Source organism: Elaeis guineensis, chromosome 1, assembly GCF_000442705.2.
Source record: "Elaeis guineensis isolate ETL-2024a chromosome 1, EG11, whole genome shotgun sequence".
Taxonomy (NCBI): Eukaryota; Viridiplantae; Streptophyta; class Magnoliopsida; order Arecales; family Arecaceae; genus Elaeis; species Elaeis guineensis.
Genome location: NC_025993.2, coordinates 30,850,486 through 30,871,120, shown reverse-complemented (window position 1 = coordinate 30,871,120; position 20,635 = coordinate 30,850,486). Strand labels below are relative to the sequence as shown.

At 33.4% G+C, this 20,635-nt stretch overlaps 1 protein-coding gene across 3 annotated transcripts in view; it reads left to right on the top strand.

Annotated features, from left to right (window-relative positions):
- The first annotated feature begins 8,783 nt into the window (after positions 1-8,783).
- The window catches only part of LOC105032864 (uncharacterized), a 32,726-nt gene continuing 20,874 nt past the window's right edge, over positions 8,784-20,635 (top strand). Inside the window, exons 1-3 of one of the 3 annotated variants that reach the window (XR_002163425.3) lie at positions 8,784-9,025; positions 16,456-16,620; positions 16,696-16,814. Coding sequence is in view for 2 of the 3 variants with exons in the window: in XM_010907444.4 (XP_010905746.1) it covers positions 8,918-9,025; positions 16,456-16,620; positions 16,696-16,814 (392 nt within the window). In the remaining variant the exon portion in view is untranslated. The remainder of the gene's footprint in view (positions 9,026-16,455; positions 16,621-16,695; positions 16,815-20,635) is intronic. The other 2 variants (XM_010907444.4, XM_010907443.4) reach the window with 2 other exon arrangements.

Below are 20,635 nucleotides of genomic sequence, written 5' to 3'. Positions count from 1 at the left end.
TATCTTGCATCACTAAATATCTATATTTTTAATGACTTAAAGTTCACGTCATATATGCTTGTTTTTTTTCACATATGCTAATTCCCACCATATGGAGAAAATTATTTGGTTACGCTATTTACTATATCATGACAAAATTTAGCATCACTAATAATTTGTAAATATATGACCAAATATGTTGGGTCACTGAATATCTATGTTTTTGGTGATTTGAATTTTGCATCACCTATCTTATGTCATTTTCAAAAATTAGAATGTATTTGTGACTGCTTCTCATGACAAAAATAATAGTATCATCAAATATCTGACGTCAATTTCTAATATATAGAGAATTTTTTTTAGAGATGATATTTTCTACATCATGATAAAATTTAGCATCACTAACGATTCGTAAATTTCATGATGGAATATCTTGGGTCACTAAAAATTAGAACTTATTCTATAACTACTTTTTGTGACAAAGATAATAGTATCAATAAATATCTAGCACCAATTTCTATTAGGAGTGCAAATGGGTTGGGTTAAATCAAGTCATGAGTGATCTTGACTTGACCTGGTTCTTTGATCAGATCCTAATATTAGACCTAAACCCAACCTAATATTTGATCAAATACAAATTGGTCAGATTAAGTAGATGGTGCACGATGAATCAAGCTAGGTAGATAAGATGGGTCGGATCAGATAAGGAACTCATCATGCAAATATTCTAAAATAATTATGACTTTAAAAGAAAAGATTTAGATTAAGGTTATATCATATTGGATTTGAGGTAAGGCACACTATTACCTCCACTCAATCCAAATCTACTTTAAGTACTTTATCAAGAACATATGCCCATCCTGAGGTTTAAACTAGTCAGATCGGATATCCGATGGCCAAAGTAATCAACATTAAATTTGGTTATCCTATTGATATTTAAGTTGCATTATTATTAATCTTGTTCTTATTTAACATAGGAATTGAGTAGATGAACGGATTCAGTCTTCAAATTAGTTCAAGCCAAAAATTACAAATCAAAAACTAATTTGGTCTTCAAATTAAATCCAAATATCTAGACCAAGAGATTATCCAATAAAGATGTAGACTTAATTTTTATATAAAAGAAGAAACAAGGTAATATCAGGTGCCCAAAACTTCCAAAAGTACATATTATTCCATAGCCCTTCCATTAGGGGTGCAATCAAGTTGAGTCAAGTAGCTAGAGGCTTGAGCTCAACTCAATTCAAAGTACTCAAGCTCAAAACTTGATTTGATATCTATCGAGCCTCAACATACATACACACACAACACACACACACACACACACACATACATACATACATATGCACTTTATCTTTAGTGAACACAAAAGACTTAAGCTAGAAAGTGAGCAACAAATAGAAGAGAGGCATCAAAAGCAATTTCATCTATAGTTTAAACAACATGTAAGTATTATTTTTTATAATAAATTATAATAAAATGATCAGTTCATATTGACTAATTATTGATATTTTCTGTATTATAGATGTTGTTACTATTAATTGGAGATTATCAAAAACTACAAATGAATTATATGCATTAGCATGTGGTCCTGATAGGTGTGTGAGATGCTATACAGGATGCATTGTTAATGGAGTCAGGTTCCACACCAAGGATCATGATAATCATCATAATCATTAGAATAGTAGTGTGGCAGTTGAAGGTTTTTATAATAACAACCTAATTAATTTTTATGATATTGTAACTGATGTTATTAAATTAAAATATATCAAGTATAACAGTGTTATCCTATTGAAATGCAAATGATTCAATACTGGTAGTAAGAAGACAAACTTATAGAAGGATGCTAACTTCATAAGTGTCAATATCAGTGTTCATTGCTATGATAACGATCCATTCATATTAGCAACATAAGCAAATCAATTTTTTTACTTAGATGATATAAAGTTAGGAAAAAATTGGCAAATCATACAAAAATTTCAACACATATGCTTATACGATATTCCAGAGGTCTAAGAAATAACTACAGATATTAACAAAATGCCAAATGTCAATAATAAGGTGTACCAAGAGGATGAATCATTTGATAATAATGGGACTATTCAGCCCGACGATGATGAAGGACAATCGTTAAATAGGATGGATGTTGATCCTTACAATATTATTGAGACTAGTAATGTACAAACTAGCAAAAAATGAATCCATGCTAATGATGATTTCATTCATGAAGATGGTGATGAAGAAGTTGAGACAATGATAGAATATTGTAATATTAATGAGGAAAAGAATCAATATATCGAGGAAGATAGTGATATAGAACCATGATATAATTATTTTTGTTTTATATATGTTGATTTCGCTAAATTATAAAAATATTTTCTTTCATGATCGCTATGATTTTATTTATAAATTGTTGGTTGGCAGTTGTTATTATGATCAAGTGCCTTATATTTATAAAAATAAATTTTAAATCATGACTCTTCATTTTACTAAACTTTTTAACTAGTATTTTTGTATTTCTAATTATTTATTTTTGTAATAAAGTTGACTAATGGCACTGGAAGATCGTGCTAAAAAGAGAGCTTCAAGTGCAATTGCTGTTACATCTGATATCATGCCAACTAATACATCAAAATCACTAGAGCTAGAGCAAGCCACTCAGGACACACGCACAAGTAGCACTAGCTAGCTTTTAAGTTATACAATTTATTCAAATTACATGTTAATTCATTATATCATTAATATATGCTCGCTAAATTTTTTATATTTTATGTCATTGCTTGATATATTTAATATAAAATTTTATTCTTTTTCTTACATTATGATTGAAAAATGGAATTATATAAATGTTCATTTCATGCTAATAAGAGGGCAGCAAGTGAAGTAGTTGCTACATCTGATGTCATACCAAATGATTCATCCAGATCATCTAAGCCAGAGCAAACCACTCATCACATATCTTTGAGTAATATTGGTAATATTTCAAATATCAAATATTTTATCATATTTGCGCCCTCTATTTATGTAATACATGTGGCATAGAATTAAATTATCTATATTTTTTCTTGGCATATGAACTTATCTAAAGAACTATTAAGTACTAATCCTTTTGCGGATGAAAACTCCATTTCTTCTAGGATTGGTCGAGGTCCAACACAAGGGAAGGATCTTGAAAAATATATTAAAGCATATGAAAAAATGACTATTGAAATATCCAAAAAAAAGAAAAGATCTGTAAGTTATATGCAATCTTCTAAGTTATATAATATTTGAACTTAAGATCATTTCTCGGGGGTTCATCCCAGTGCCAATGAAATGAAAGGACATAAATGATCAAAAAAAAAAAAAAGAAGCATTTGAAAGTCTCCATGTAATCAAAATGTTATTTAAGGCTTTATATTTTTATTTATTATTTTTTTTATGTAATATATTTACTTTCTATCAAAACAATAACAAGATTATGTACATGTATATTTTTGCAGTCAAGGTTTAATATGTAATTAGAGATGGGCTATATAAAAAAAGATACAAGAAGATGTTAATGAACTTATCTAGACAAGCATGTTATAAATTATACTCGTATTTTAAGAAGCATAACATTTTGGAAGAAGCACTTCAGAATTGACCCCTTAGGATTTCTCCAGAAAATTGGAAAGATCTCTGTATGATGTGGAATGATAATAAATTCAAGGTTCTTTAGACTAAAATTTTTTTAATGGTAATTTTATTGTTTTGATACTAAGGCATATAGACTAATAAATTTAAATATATTATGAAGGAAAAATGTGCAAAAAAATCAAAACAATCGAAAGAAGTTGACTATTTTACATAATAAGGGATCAAGGGCATTTGTGCACTCCGTCATGAGAATATAAGTTTCATCATTTTTATTTAAATAATATAAAAAAAACTCTAATATTTATTTTAGTAAATATTTATTGCAAATTTTAAAGCTATTTTATTTTTATGATTTTAATTATATAGCATGATAAAGATACTGGTAAGGAGATAATTAGGATTGAGTTCTTCCATCACACCCTATATAAAGAAGACAAGAGATGGATATGCAAGGAAGCTGAAGAGGCTTTGTAAAAAAATATTATATAATATAAAATAAATTTTGTATTATCTTATTTGAGAGGTTAAATTGATAATTATATTTTATTCTAGAATAAAATGATAGAGCTATAATCTCAGCCCACGCTAGAGGGTGAGGTTCCTATGAGAATCCTAATGAAATTTATGATAGCCTTTTTGAAAAAAAATCAGGATATATTAAAGTCCTTCGGGATGGTCCAAAATCAACTACTTCTTCAACTAGCAAAAAGACGTTGGAGGACGCTCTTTAGATGACTTAAAAGGAAACCAATAAAGTTCAAAATGAGCTAAGCAAGAAGATACAATCTTACCGATACAAATTAGAAGATATCACGACACAGATGGCTCCTATATTAGCTTGCCAAGATCAATATGACCGCCTACTTGTATCTATGATAGCTAATGCATCTACTCCACATTTCTCTCCCAATATATGGTAAAACATGAATAACATATTATTTTTAAACTATTTTTTGTACTCAATTCAATAAATTTTCTTCTATAAGAAAAAATTTAGTATCTTTTTATCTAACTCTTATACTACAATTCTCTAACTATTCTTTATATTTTGTATGTAGTGATGATGATAATTATAGCTCTTATGGTTTTGGCATTTTTGGAGATTTTTTAAATTCAACTCAAACTAAATTATCATTTTTATTTATGATTTGACACTATGAATGGAATATTATCTCTTTTTTAATAGAAAAAATAGATGTGATGAATATTTATGAGCTTTATTGATGTGGGAAATGAATATTTGTTTATAATAAAATTTAATTCATCAAAAAGTTTATTAATATTTTGGTGATTAAATATTTTTTTATCATAATTTTTTAATAATTAAATGTAATCATTTTTGTGATGAATTTAAATCTCAAAAATTTAATAATTTGCAATGAATTTGATGCATTATGAAATTATTATTATATTGAATGACAAAAATTTATTATCACCATATGTTCCTCATAAATGTAGAATCTATATGATAAAGGTTTTTTATCACTAAATTTAGTATTTAGTGATATATTTCGACTCATCACAAATCACTATAATATTTTATGATAAAAAAATTATCACCTTGTAAATATAAAAAATAATATTTTAGAGATGAACTTTATTTGTCATCAAATTCAATTATTTATGACAAAATATCACTCATCGCAAAATTATAAAACCTTCAATGATAAAATATTTTTATCATGCAATCTAAATTATTGCACCATATAACTTCATAAGAGATTCATTATAGAATTTTTTAGTGACGATGGTGTACTCTTTGATGACAATATATTTAAATTTTTTATAACAAATAATTTTATCATAAAAATATAATATCTTTAATTATGAACATTTTTACGACACTAGAAATTAAAATTTATTGAAGAAAGTATATCATAGCGTGTCAAAGTTTTTAATTTCTTATGATGGAACATATCGTCATCAAATATTATATCATTTGGTGATGTATATAATTATATCATAATTAATATATCTTTAGTTACAAAATATTACTATTGTCATCTTACACTTTTAGCAACACACTTTCGGTGTGAGCATTCTGATGATTTATTTTCATCATCAAAACTATTTGATGATGAATTATTTTTTTGATGATGACTATATTTACATCACTATTAATTAATCTTTGGTGATGAAAAATATATCATATTGTGACAAAATTTTTAATTTTTTTGTGATAGAACATATCATCACCAAATACTGTATCATTTGGTGATAAATATAATTTCATCATAATTAATATATATTTGATGATAAAATATTATTTTCATTATGTTATATCTTTAGCAATGCACTTTTCATGATGAATGATGTGACAATTTTTTCATCACTAAATTTTTTTGGTGATGAAATTAAGTTTTTAGGTAACAATTATTGTTCATCAAGAATTTTATTTTTTTGTTGCATTTCAGGTTTTAGTTTGATCTGCATTTTAAAATATCAAAATTAGCTCAAATTCTCTCTCTCTCTCTCTCTCTCTCTCTCGATATATATATATATATATATATTCAGAATATCTAGAGCATTGCAAATTATGTAATCTACATCATATCTTTGGACGCTAGCTATATTTTTATCTTTCATTTTTCCGGCTTAATATATAGGTAAAAGACCTAAAAATTTAAAAAATAGTTGCAAATATTTAATATATCTTAGATCATGATCATTCATGTTGATTTTTATTTTGAAACATTCTTTATTATTTTTAATTTAGAACTATTTCGAGCCAAATGGACTCAACATTAACCCTCTTTTTATATATAAAAGAAACATCTTAGATTTAAAATGAAGCCATTTTTTGAATGCTATGCTCTCTCTTGATCAAACACTAGAAGGTTTCGAGTCAGATATTTTTTTTATCAAACCCTACTTTTGAAGCTAAAGGTTTACATTTAATTCTTATAATATCCTGCTCTTTTTTTGAAAGAAATATTATGGGTAGAAACCCAAAAGATATGAGACCAAAATAGGATTGAAGTCAGTTTTTTGTTTTTAATTGAAACAAAAGATCTTTTTAACAAGCTAGTAGATATTCTCCTTCTTCATTGCATGAAAGAAATGATCTTAAATATTTTTAAAATTTATTTCTTTATATTTTCCATCTTACTCAACTTTAGACTCCTCATGGTGGTCATGCAGTTTTTAGTGTTATTTTCATTTCCTATTCCCTTTATATGTTTTCTATTTATGTTATGCATTTTTGTTTCATATTTTGTATTTTTTATATAATTTATTTTCTAATGCTTTCTATTCTATTTTATGTGTTTCCTTAGATGTTAAACTTCTATGCTATATGCCTTATTCTATGTATCTCCATTTTTATTTAATCTCTTTTCGTATTTGCATCTTCTATTTTATTTTTGAATATATTTTCTTCTTGTTATACAATTTCCCTTTTCATGTCAATTTTCATGTGTATTTTGCATAAAAGGTGCATTTAATTATTGATTTTGCATGTGTATCCCCATTTTTATTTAGTCTCTTTTCGTATTTGCATCTTCTTTTTTATTTTTGAATATAATTTCTTTTTGTTATATAATTTTCTTTTTTATTTTATTTTTAATGTGTGCTTTGCACAAAAGATGCACTTAATTGTTGATTTTGCAATAAATGGTTGTGTTTATTATAATAATACACATATAGGGGTGTTTAATTTGTTTTGTCCTTGCATCTGATTGCAATGCAAATACTTGTCAAAGCAAATCATATATACATACATATATATATATATATATATATATATATATATATATATATATATATATATATATATATATATATATATATATATATATATATATATATATTAAAATGCAGCAACCACATTAGTACATCTCCGTTTGACATATGAATAAAAAGTTTTGTGCCACATATCTAGGACAGTATATTTTTTTTTTGGCTTTGGCATGACAGAGAGCCGCTAGACGGGCAGAATCCATGCATAGGTAAGCTAGTGGACGGTGAGGGAATCTTCAGAGCATCGAGATTCCGATCGGAGTGGCACTTGGATATCGCGGTGGCACTTGGATATCGCGGCGGTAGAAGAAGAGAAGGGGAAGGGGCCGTTGGGGTCACTAGAGGGCGCAAAGAGCAGAGAGGTTCCGATGATAGGTTCGATCAGTGGCAGAGATGAGCATGGGAGAGAGGGAGAACGGACTCGTGATTCTCCATTCTCTATGATATAAAAAAAATATATATATCTCACCATAGTGAGAGACCCCGAAAGAAAGCTGCAGGTGAGTGCGGGGGATAGCGCTTAGACGCCGCAGTGGCGAAGGAAGGGGAGGGGAAGTGGCCGTTGGGGTTGTTAGAGGAGGGATCGAGGAGCAGGGAGGTTCCGACAATGGGCTCGATCGGTGGGACAGAGGATGCGAAAGAGCATTTCATTGGAGGAGGATGCCAGCAGCAGCGGTGAGAGGGCCCAGAAGGGGGCAACGGGCAAATGCAGGGGCAGTGCTTGGAGGCCATGGCGATGGAGGAAGGGAAGGGAAATGGGTGGTTGGAGTCGCTAGAGGAGGGCTCGAGGGGTCACTTCACGATGAAAAAAGAAAGCGGTGGCAGCGAGGTTACATGATTTTTTTCTACATAAATAATTTTTTTCTATTTTTTTAAATTTATTATCTTTTTTCGAGATTTGAGAAAGGAGAGTGCTTGAGAGAGATTAGAGGGTTTTTTTTTTTTTTTTTAGTTTCCATCCCATGCATCGCATGGAGTTCTAAGCTAATATGTATGAATATTAGGATCAAAGATTTTAAATTTGTGCATCATCATTCCCATGCTTTAGCAAAATTATCTAAAAATTTATAAATATATATTATTATATGAAAAAAAATTTTACTTATCTAGCAAAATTATCCGATCGCAAGGCAAATACTTATCGAATCAAATATGTACGAATATTAAAATAAAAAATTTTAAATTTATGTACCATCCATTTTATGCTCGGGCAAAATTATCTAAAAATCCCTAAATATACATTATTATGCAAAAAAAAAAATCTACATTTCTAGCGAGATCAATAATTAAATATATTATTCATGCAAAATTTACTATTTTACGAGCATAACAATTTAATATTCATTTTCCATCCAATGATCCATCTACTTACGTGCCAGGGTACAGTGGACTACAACTGTTCAAGATCAAACCGGCCTGTACCGAATCGGCCGAGTCAGGCGACTCTTCGTCGTCACTTTACATAAAAAGATGAAAAAAATTTAAGGTCAAGGCGTAGGGGGAGGAGGACGTGCCTAGCCGCCTACCACCACACCGACGCGGAGAGGCGGAGGGAGAGTAGCCGCTCGCCGCGCGAGTCGCCATGGCGTTCTCCTTCTTCAAGCCTTCCAAGGCCAGGTCGTCCCCGTCCGATCTCGTGAAGGCCATGCGGGAGAGCCTCCTCGCACTCGATACCAAGACCGTCGCAAAGGTGAGACGATGAGATCTACTGGAAAAAGAACAGTCTTTCTCTGTCTTTCATCTGATTAGATTATTGATTTTTTGTTTTTTTTTGGTTTATTCCAGCGGAAGGTGGAGGTTGGGCATGGGTTTTTTAATGTTTTTCTTATTTTCTTGGGTTCTTCGGACAAAATTGGTGGATTTTGGTAGGGTGGATTATCAATCCAGTGATAATTTTGTGTCGAGTTCTTTGAAATTGATTTGGATTCAGTCTCTTTGCTATTGATCTGTTTGTTAAGTCAATGTGTGTCAATGCACTTGGAGAAGAGGGAGGGGGGGAGGGGTGCGGCTAAGATGGGGAAGGGGTTCGTGATTCATACTGGTTTATATTATTTTATTTGTTTATTGAGCAAATTTGGTGCTCAATTTGTTGTAGTTTCTCAATGGAAACTTATCTTTCGGTCATTTTTTTAATGACATGAATGTGCAAGGCATACAAATTCTTTTATAGGTTTGTAGCTTCTTGTGTAAAAAGTAAGGCAAATTGAAGGAGATTTTTCTCGGTAGTACAAATTCTTGGCTTTATTTCAGATTACATATTATCTTATCCACTCACATTAGACATTACCTCATCCAAACTAGAAAGAGATTGAGGCTAACGCTGAAGATTGCCCAGTCATCAATGAAAACTGGAGTGTGGTTAATATGAACTTGGGTTGTCACAATGTGATGGTCGTAAAGTTGTCTAGAAGAACAGTAGTCGCATAGGTCAAACTTAGTCGGCTTGCATGGTTACAAGCTGGAAAATAAAATTGGTAAATCTTCTTAAAAGTTTGAAATATATGAGCTATTTCTTGTTATAGGTATGCATATTTTAGAATAATCCAGCCATGGCCATGACTACAATTTATGCAAATTATGTTTCCCAAAGGTACTCAGTTTTGCTTTACGCTGTTGATTACACATTTTGTTTATTTTTTTCATATAAAATAGGATTAGAAGAAGAAAGAGAAAATTAATGAATGTCAAAACTGAAAAAAAATTTGATGGGTCTAGTTTTCATTGTAGTGCATTATGTCATATCTTATATATCCAATTGTAGAACAGGTTGTGAAAACAACATAAATGATAGTGGCTGTAAATGTACAAAATAAATAAAAAAAAGGTTAAAATGTCTACCCTTCATAGAGAAACTGAGAGATAACATAGGTAATAGATGTGATGGTACCAACATTCATAGGCTTGCTTTCGCATCTAGTAGTAGTGTTTGATGTATAATCTAGAGTTCATATCTCTTGTTTTTAGAGTAGATTGATATTGGAAGAGTGCAAACAATGCAATACATCATGAGTATTGGCACAATGGGAAGTTGGGTCTTGATGGAATATGAGTGCAGACGTTACATATGACCGGCACATATAATAAGGAAGACTTTGAAATTTATAACACTACAAAACCTATAAAGTACAACCATATGTAATCTGTAACTAAAAATTCATGGATTAGGTTAATCTAGAATTTTTGTCTTGGAGGGCCAAATCTCTTAATAAAAAAAAAAAAATCTATTAAATGACATATGCCATATACTATATGCAAGTTGTAAAATTATTTACACATCCAAGGAATTGGAATTATTTGGGTTAAAAAACAAGAAATTTAAATAAATTAGTGGGCTTATAATAAAGTATAATAAGTCAAACATGACATCATAGGAAATGTGAAACAAAAAAAGAAAAGATTATGACATAACAGTTTTTCTATGATGTTGTATCCAAAGACTTTGCATGGATCCAAAAGAAACAACAACGGTACAAATAGTGAAATAGATGCATCAACATGAGGTGAAACTAGTTAAATCAATGAACATCAAAATAAACCCTACAAAGTAAAAGCAACAACTCTTGCTCCCACAATCCTCAAAAAAAAAAAAAGAAGGGACAAATTTTGTTCCATTATAAAGTAATATAAAAATGTCTTGCTGTTTATTTTCTAATATGTTATATGTTTAGAAAAAATAATGTAGTAAGCAAGGTGCATACACTTCTATAAACTTGGGAATTTGGACAGGCAAGTCATGAATAGGGGAAGCAAGTTTGTGACTTAGGACAATTTAGGGGAACGGCAACCCTGCCCTATCCATTGTCTCTATCCTGACCATTAGACTCATATGTTTGAAGAGTTGCCATCATTGGACAAATGTTGTTCCATTATAAAGTAATATAAAAATGTCTTGCTGTTTATTTTCTAATATGTTATATGTTTAGAAAAAATAATGTAGTAAGCAAGGTGCATACACTTCTATAAACTTGGGAATTTGGACAGGCAAGTCATGAATAGGGGAAGCAAGTTTGTGACTTAGGTCAATTTAGGGGAATGGCAACCCTGCCCTATCCATTGTCTCTATCCTGACCATTAGACTCATATGTTTGAAGAGTTGCCATCATTGCTTGTTTCTAGAGACAATCTGGGAAATCTATCATGGGAGATGCATCGACATGAGGTGAAACTAATTAAATCAATGAACATCAAAATAAACCCTACAAAGTAAAAGCAACAACTCTTGCTCCCACAACCCTCAAAAAAAAAAAAAAGAAGGGACAAATGTTGTTCCATTATAAAGTAATATAAAAATGTCTTGCTGTTTATTTTCTAATATGTTATATGTTTAGAAAAAATAATGTAGTAAGCAAGGTGCATACACTTCTATAAACTTGGGAATTTGTACAGGCAAGTCATGAATAGGGGAAGCAAGTTTGTGACTTAGGACAATTTAGGGGAATGGCAACCCTACCCTGTCCATTGTCTCTATCCTGACCATTAGACTCATATGTTTGAAGAGTTGCCATCATTGCTTGTTTTTAGAGACGATCTGGGAAATCTATCATGGGAGAGGCTAGTAGTCTCGGAGTCAATGTAAACTAGCTCCTCATCCACTCTTGCTAATGGATTTGCATTCCTCTTTTCTTTCTTTTGCATTGCTTGAGTGGATGTTTGGGGCACTAACTTCTTACCCTTGTGTGATTGACCTCTCTGACTCTCATGGTTGGCTTGAAGAGATAGACTATCTTGATTGGTTCTACCTCCTTGAGTGGCTCTACTTCCTGTTATTTTTGAAATCTAACTTCTCCTTTATTTTTATTTTTTGTTAAAAAATATATTTTGATAAAAAATAAAGGAGAAAAATAAAAAAAGGTTATATCATTGCATAATTCTAAATAAGATCTATTAATATATGACAAAATCAAGCCAAAATATAATATTTTGGCACAATTTTCTCATAATTTTGAATTTCTGCTTATTTATGTGATGTAACCAAAAAAAGGAAGAAGGTAATATCTCAATTAGACCTCCTTCTTACTCTTCCACTCTCCCTCTCTTTGTCCTCTCTTATCTCGAAATAAAGGGAGAAAAGGGTGTCAAGCTCTTTGTCGATAATTTAGGCCCAAAACCAGGGTTGGCCATGCTACGCCGGATCACCTTGTGCAAGGCTTACCAAATCGAATCGACAGAAACTCGGATGGTTCATTGGCTAGGTAAATAGGCTCAGAGAAGGAAAATGGCCTGGTTTGAACCATGATTAGATAGGCCGATCCTCCTTTCTTGCCCCCTAGTACAGTAGACACGCAATCGTCCTTTGCTTGATTGTCATCGGCAAACTCCCCCCCCCTCTCTCTTGTGGGGTTAGGGCTAGGGTGCCCTCTTTCTATTTCAAGCTCCCCACCTATGATGACAATGGCTTTCATGCCCTCTATCTCCCCTTCCTCCCTCTCCCTCCTCCTCTACCTCTCTCTCTCTCTCCTTCTCCCTCTCCCCTCACTATTGTGCCACATCCCAGAATGGCATGGTACAGACCTGTACCAATACATCCTCTGATACTAGTTTGGTGAATACTGCCCAAAACCAATATGGGGGCCTTACCAGGCTAAACCGCTTGAACTAAGCGATTCTAGATGGTTTGGCCCAGTGAGGATTAAACCTCTTGAACTAAGCGATTCTAGATGGTTTGGCCCAGTAAGGATTGGTTCACACCAGTTAGGCATGGTCCTATTCTAAGACCATGAAATGTCCCAGTTCATTGTTGATATGGTTTGGTATTTAACAAACTGGGCAGTTGGGTTTGGTACTGTATATCTTCTATTGTATTACTATCTTATGAGCATAACAATTCTACATATAGTGGTCTATTGCTAAGGGGTCTATACAACTTGTGGTTTATGTAACTCTATCTACCAGCCATCATAGACCATTGTCTTAATTTCTTTTGTTCAAATTTGGTCTCATGGTCCAATGACAGCATAGTGAATGTTTTCGTCAGACATTAATTTTGTCATTCTTGTTTTCTTGGCAACTCTAATCCCTTGGATTCCTAGAGATAATGAAGATCGTTGCTTTATGGCATTCAAAAGGTTACCTAGGGGTAATCACCTTTACTAGTTTCCAAGGTTTTAAATACTGGTGGGATGGTAGGGCATCCCATTGTCTTAAGTGTCAGAATGGGGCATCATCCTGAGTGTCAAGATGGGACAAGTCCATAAATGGACTTGGATGGGATGGGAAATTTGCCATCTTGAGTGTTGGTACATGGGGAATCCTATTTCGTGGAATGATTAGAACACCCCATCCCATGATATTTAAGACCTTTCTAGATTCACATATTATTGTTCAACTATAGAGGGCGAGCCTTGGTGCAAGGATAAGGTTGCTCTATTATGGATCGGTTATCATGGTTTCAAAACATAGAAACAACCTCCCCGAATGTAGGATTAAGACTATGTATGTTTGACCCTTCCCAGACCTCTCAATGGCGAGAGCTTCGTGCACTAGTATGTGCTATATTATTATTCGACCAAATGTAGCACCATGTTTGCTTGGATGATATCAATCCTTGCTACTTGAGCAAGGGGCTATAGCTCAAGTTTGGTTGGAGTCATCCCTCGAGGGATGGGGTGTGTACAAGATAGAAAGGTGGAGATTGCCAAAACAAATGTTTTCCATTGGCAACTTGATTTAAACCATTGGATTTGACTGTGTAGACAGCATGTCATCAAATGTTGGCTAAAAGTTAACCAATTTTTTCGTATTGTCTAAATGGTTATAATTTTAAATCTTGTTTGTTAAGAGAATTACATCTCCTTTGGTATAACTGTCCCTGGGGCATGGTTTCAAGTACTAGCCTATGGCAACTTGTGCTTGCGGGTATGTAACATGCCAGGACAATGCCGAAACCTGGCATTGGACTGGTACATAGTACTAGGCTGCTGCTTAGCATTGGGTAGGTCAGCCATATCGACCTGAGCCACTTTGCATTGAGCCAAAAAGGGAACTGAAATCCATTACTCATATAAATTCCTTTAGTGTAGGCACAAGAAGGCAACCATGTCAGCATGACATGACATGGAATGGCACAATGGGGAAAGTGCTGTGGTGTGTTCTGGCATGCCGCATAGCAGTGGCATTTAATCCTTCCCATAAAGAACTTGTTTTTGTTTAGCGTATTTCATATACTATGGCAATTGTCTTTTATTTTTTTATTGCTTACTGTTAGATCTGTATAATCAAATTATTATCATCATTGTTAGATATTTGGGCACCTCATTCAGCGACTGCATTGTAATGGTCAAGCTAATTCCAGAATGAACAAATGCAAGAATACCTTGTTCTTCTCTAATCTTAATTTTTAGATCCTATACTTCATAAAGCTAAACATTTGGTGCGACTACATTCATCTGTTGTTGAGATGTTGATGTAGGGCAAATAACTTAACAGTTTGGGATTTGGTCTGCATAGGATAATCTTGATTTTATCCTTAAACTATATAAAAGTGGCTTAATTTCCCAATTTTTTGATTCCAAAAATAACTCTGATCAGATTTCTCTTTTAAAAGTTTTAACATACTCTAGACTTCAATAGAAGAAGGGATTCTAAAGCTTCTACAAGGATATGTCAATATATATGGACTCCAACAATTTTCAGGGGAAGAGGAAGAGAGATGCTTCTGAACCAAGAGACAAAAAGGATATATAATGTATTAGATTTTAGTTAGTTATTAATTATTTATTTTAGATATTTACAAATTCAAATTTTAGTTCAATCATTTCAAATCTAAACTTTTACGTCCCAGCAGGATAGGGGGCGTTCCGGCCGTTCCATCTTGTTGTTGTGAGAATATGAGACTAGGATGGGGTTGGGACTCCGAAACCCACCCACACCGGGAGAGAAGAACTAAGAGGAAAGAAAGGAAAGATGAAAAAAAAGAAAAAAGTGAAAGGCAAGAAGATGGAAAAATGAAAGAAAGAAAGAAAGGAAGGGAGACGAAAAAGAAAGGATGGAAAGAATGAAAGAAAGAGAAAGAAGAAGAAAAAGGGAAAAAGAAAGAATTGAAGGAACAAAAAAAGAAAGAAAAACGAAAGAAAAGAAAGGAAGGTAGAAGAAAAAGAAAGAAAAGAAGAAAAAAAAAGAATGGAAAGAAGAGGGAGAGAGATGGAAAATATCGACCAGGATGTATGATCGGCACTACTGCCGGCTCATGTTCGATGGGAAAATCAGGGCACCTCCATCCTACGGGATTTAAAACCTTGGCTACACATGCATTAGTTATAACTAGTTTACTATGAGATAACTAGAATCTGCAATAATTAGTTTGGTAAGAGGTAAACAGAATCTACAAGTGTCTAGAACTATCTAGATGTGCATTTGGTACCTTCTTATGTTCTTTGCAACCTACAACTACTAAACATAGACCAATATAGCCTTCCGATAGGGGGCTCATATAAATTTTATATTGGCAACCACTTATATTTGTAGGAAATGATCTTTCTTGGCATAATTGATTATAGACGTTCCATAATCAAAATGTGACCAGTCTCTTGGTTTTTATTATTCTAAACAAACGTGGAAACATTTATCTTCCATGACTATTGATATAGTACCAAGATATGTATGTACACACAATACCTTGCCTACACTTGCATTCGGCCACCTTCACCAGCACATGCGCAGATTCATAGACTCACCCATCCCTGTGCATGCGCTCATGCTCACATGCAGGCATGCACATATATGTAAAGTACCATACCTGTCAATCATACTTTTGAGTTTAGAAAATCCTATATCTAGTATGAGTTCCAATGCTGGTATCATACCTATATTCCAGCAACAAAGCTTCCTGTTATTTGAAAGAGCAACTTCACTGGATGTTGTTTAGAAGCATCAAAGTTGCTTCAAAATCAGTGTATGCAGCAAAAAAGAATTAACCCTAGCAAGTTTTATTTAAACTAAGATGTGGTGAAGCCATTTTGTTGGTATATATGTGTGCTGAGATCATTTTTTTCTTCATGGTGCTAATGCGTGCTATAGTTCCTGCTGGATAATGATGAGGTCTATATCTCATTTTGCATATCATAATTTGAATAACCTCATTGAAGTTATATGTTTATGAATGCATATATTTCATCATATCAGGCTCGTGAAGAAGCTGAAAAGAATATTCTTTCAATGAGGCAAATGCTGTCTGGGGATGGAGAAGCTGAACCAAATCAGGAGCAGATTTCGCAAATTGCTCTTGAAATTTGCAAGGAGGGTGTTCTTTCCCTTTTTGTTCATAAATTGCCATCATTGGGATGGGATGTAAGTTCTTTACTGACATACACAAATTTTATGTCTATTCTGAGTGTTGTGAGCTAATTAAGGCTTTCAAAACAGGCTAGAAAAGATATAGTGCACTGTTGGTGCATTTTGTTAAGGCAGCAAGTTGGTTCTGGTTATTGCTGCGTGGAGTATATTGTGAATCATTTGGAACTTTTGGACTTCCTGGTTGTTTGGTAAGTTAGACATTTCTAGAACCTCTCTTTCCCTCCCCCGTCCCCCTGCATCCCTCCATCTCCGCTTTCCTTTCTCTCTCTCTCTCTCTCTCTCTCTCTCTCTCTTTCTCTCTCTTTCATATTAGGCTTTATCTTTTAGTTTATAGAGGGCACACCTTCATGTTTTAACCTTTAAGGTTGTCATAGATGGCTGCCTAGGTGCCTAAGTGATCCAGCCTAAGCACTCAAACAACCCAACTGCCTCGTGCTTGACACTTTTTAGGCCATCAAACTTGGCAGCAAACCAGGCACGTAGGTTGGTGCCTAGACCGGCACTTGGTCACCTAGGAACTGCCTATCTTGGGTGTTAATTGCATATTAAAGGCATAAAACTTTTAACTAATTCTGTCTTTAAGTTAAAAAAAAAAAGAATATACTTAAAGAGAGAATAGTTGAGTCCATTTATAGTGTGTTCTCTTAGATACTAATTGATGCTTGCACAGTTAGCTTTCAAGATTTAAATGCTTTAAATCACTTAATAAAATATTATCAATTCAAACTAAAGTATTAAAATTTAAAAGTTTAAAACAAAATTTTCATTATTGACAATTTAAGTAGCCGACAAAATTTTTTTTCAACATGATGTTCGTTAATGTGATTTTTTTTTTTGAACTATACATGACTATCTATGAATACATACAAGTTTATTAGTTTTTAGAATTTTACTCAGGCACTCTCTGATCACCTAGGCATTCCACCTAGGCCTTTCATGGGGTCAATGCTGGGACCACCTATGTGATTCGACAACCTTGTAAACATGTTGGCTGGTTACCATGTCTGAACAGACTGAGCTATAGATAAGTGCTTTGAATTAATTAAAGTATACATACATGATCAACCGATATATTGGTATATAATCTGTTTCCAACTGCTAGATCGTGGGTCATTGCTTCATAGAGAGCAGATTTAATCCTGAAATAGGTATTTAATCCTTGTTCACTAGAACCAAACTTCTCCAACGCCTATTGAGGAGCTGTGTGGTGCACCAACCATAGTCTCTATAAATAGGCTGGAAGTAGCTGTAAAACAACTCGATAACCATGCTGATAAATATAATATAAATGGCAGCCTAATTCTTGTTATTGGTTTAGAAGGCAATAAGGGCCCACTAGATCAATTTTATTGAACTCTACCATTTGTAAAGACTAGTTAAAGCACGTGCAGAATATAAGGAATGTTTGTAGCAAAAATTATTAGATAATAAAGATTATTTAGTAGAATGTGGTTTAATTTTGTAAATATGATGCATAATGAAATATATAGAGAGAAATATATTGCTTTCTTTGTAATAAGGACAAGCGTATACGATCTCATAGTTACATTGCACTAAATGCTTCAAATACTAGAATCTTGATAGATAAACTCATGAACACAATATATTACATCAGATCAAGGTTCATTGAACTGGTACTAGAGGTTTTACTGGCTGGCGATCAATTTGGTATTATATGGGACATATTGAAAATAGGGAGAGGGAGAAAAAGAGTGGAAGAGGGAGGGAGAGGGAGGGAGGGAGGAAGGGAGAGGGAGGGAGGGAGGAACCCTAATCCTAACCCTAGCGGAGCGACAGGGAGGGGGAGGACCAAAGGAAACCCTAACCCTAACCTTAGCAGAGAGAGAGAGAGAGGGAGAGGGGTGGAGACATTTATTAATGACACCAGGGAGGGGGGAGCATTGATCGGGCCAGGTGGTGGTGCTCTAGTGGGGGGGGTGGAGAGGCTTCTTTCTCCATTGTGAGCTTGAGGGGGTGGAAGGTTGCTTCTCTCAAACGTTTGCGAGAGGTTCTCTCTTGAATGATCGTGATCCTTTTTTGTGGCGCGGGGAGGGGGGGGTGTTGGGCATGGTTTATGAATGAATTGGGAGCCAGGGGCGGGGGTTATCATTGAACTGATAGGGTTTTGGCCTTTTTATGAAGTTGACAAGAGAAACCGTCTTGGTTTCCAATTGGTTTGGTTCAGTATGCCCTTGCCGATACGGCCAACCATGCTTCAAATATTGTACAAAAGTCTGGCAAATCTCTAGAAATGGAGGGTTCAGATCTCGTGGTCATCTTTGAACCAGAGACGTGCGGTTTAGGTCGAGTACATTGGTGTATTGTGTGATGGTGGTTAAAAGGCAAATACTGGAAGTAAGATAGGCATAGGATGAGGCAGCAATGTAATACAATTCTACAATTTTTAGACTTAATTTCTTACCATTCTTGATGCAAAAATGTAGCCTACATTTATGAGATTCTATTTAGTTGTAGAGCATATAAACCCTGCCAAAGAATGTTATTATTAGCAAGGTTTGCTGTACCGGGCATAGCATATCATATTGGTACCAAATTAGTACATAATCTCATACCATATTATCACGCTGTATGCCTCACCATCTTGTATTGTACCATATACCAACACTGTAATAGGATAGTACCGGTATGGGGTCCGATATGACAAAATTGTTAGCTTATGAATTTGTATCCCTTATCATGTCAAATATATGATAACATGACCTTATTTTTTTTAGCAGAAAACAAAGAACACATAAAATCCTACAATGAAATATGTCTTTTGGTGAAGATGCAATCGCTATGAACTTTAAGAAAAGGATTCCAACCACAAAGCGAATTGAAAAAATCCATCATTATCTAATCTTAGTTTGAGTTAGCCAATTTCTTGATCTAGCCTAGTACTGAAATTAATTTTTTTTGGCTTCATTAGCGTTTGTACCTTGATGTTACATTCTTGTATTATATACAAATGAAAAAAAAACAACAGCCATTCATTCAATCATCTATGAAGTGTCCAGTAATAATATTTTGAATCCCTGGGGTTGATTCTTCTTACACAAATATCATTTAATAATGTTAATTAATTATCCTCAATATAATCTTATGTATCTATGTTGATTATATTTAAATTCCACCAATAACATTCTAGGATTGGCAAGAAACATTATTAGTTGCGAATGTGCCCCGGTCAGTCTATGACTCAAATTGTTCATACTTGATTAAACTCAAACAAGACCCCATCTTTGCATTGGGCTTGGGTTCTGTATTTTCCTACCTAAACCAAAGCCTTCTTCCTTTTGGATCCATCATCTATCCATCTTCCCTATTGTTTCTATCTCATGCATGGGAAGTTTATTTGATCTTGTTGATGAATTTTGATGATCATTCACTTTTCTGAAAAAGGATTGTTATAATCATTCAAGCAATGCTTGGTTGGGGAATAAAGCAGGCATAAGACTTAGAAATTAGAGGCAAGTCTTTTTCCTATTGAATGGCTTTTGCAATACAGGCGTAAGCAAGAAACAGTTGTGCTGCTGAAATTAGAAAGAAAACAGACCAATCAAAAGTTATTCCATAAATTATAGCCAAACAAAAATCGGAATAACTTACTATTCATATTCTTTTCTAATTCCCGAACCAAAGGCTACATCTGACATAAAATCATGATGTATTTAATTTACTTATTGCAGCAATTAAACTGTTAAATTTTTGAAAAAGCCACTTTTTTGAAAGGGTGGAGTAGGTATTTGAAAAGTTCAGAACACTTTACAATAATTTACTCCAAGTTAAGATCAATTAATTTATTTATTCTATACTGATTTCTTCCATGAGTAGGACTTGTCATGGTGTGAGTTCCTTGGTGATCTTTTTTGATGTTTTTTTAAAGAAAATAATGGTTTGATATCTTCCATAGTTTATACAACATCTCTTTAGCTGTTATGTCGGTTCTTAATAATTACTGTTCTCATTTTTGCATTGGTGATTGGTAGCATAGTTTTCTTATTGTTTC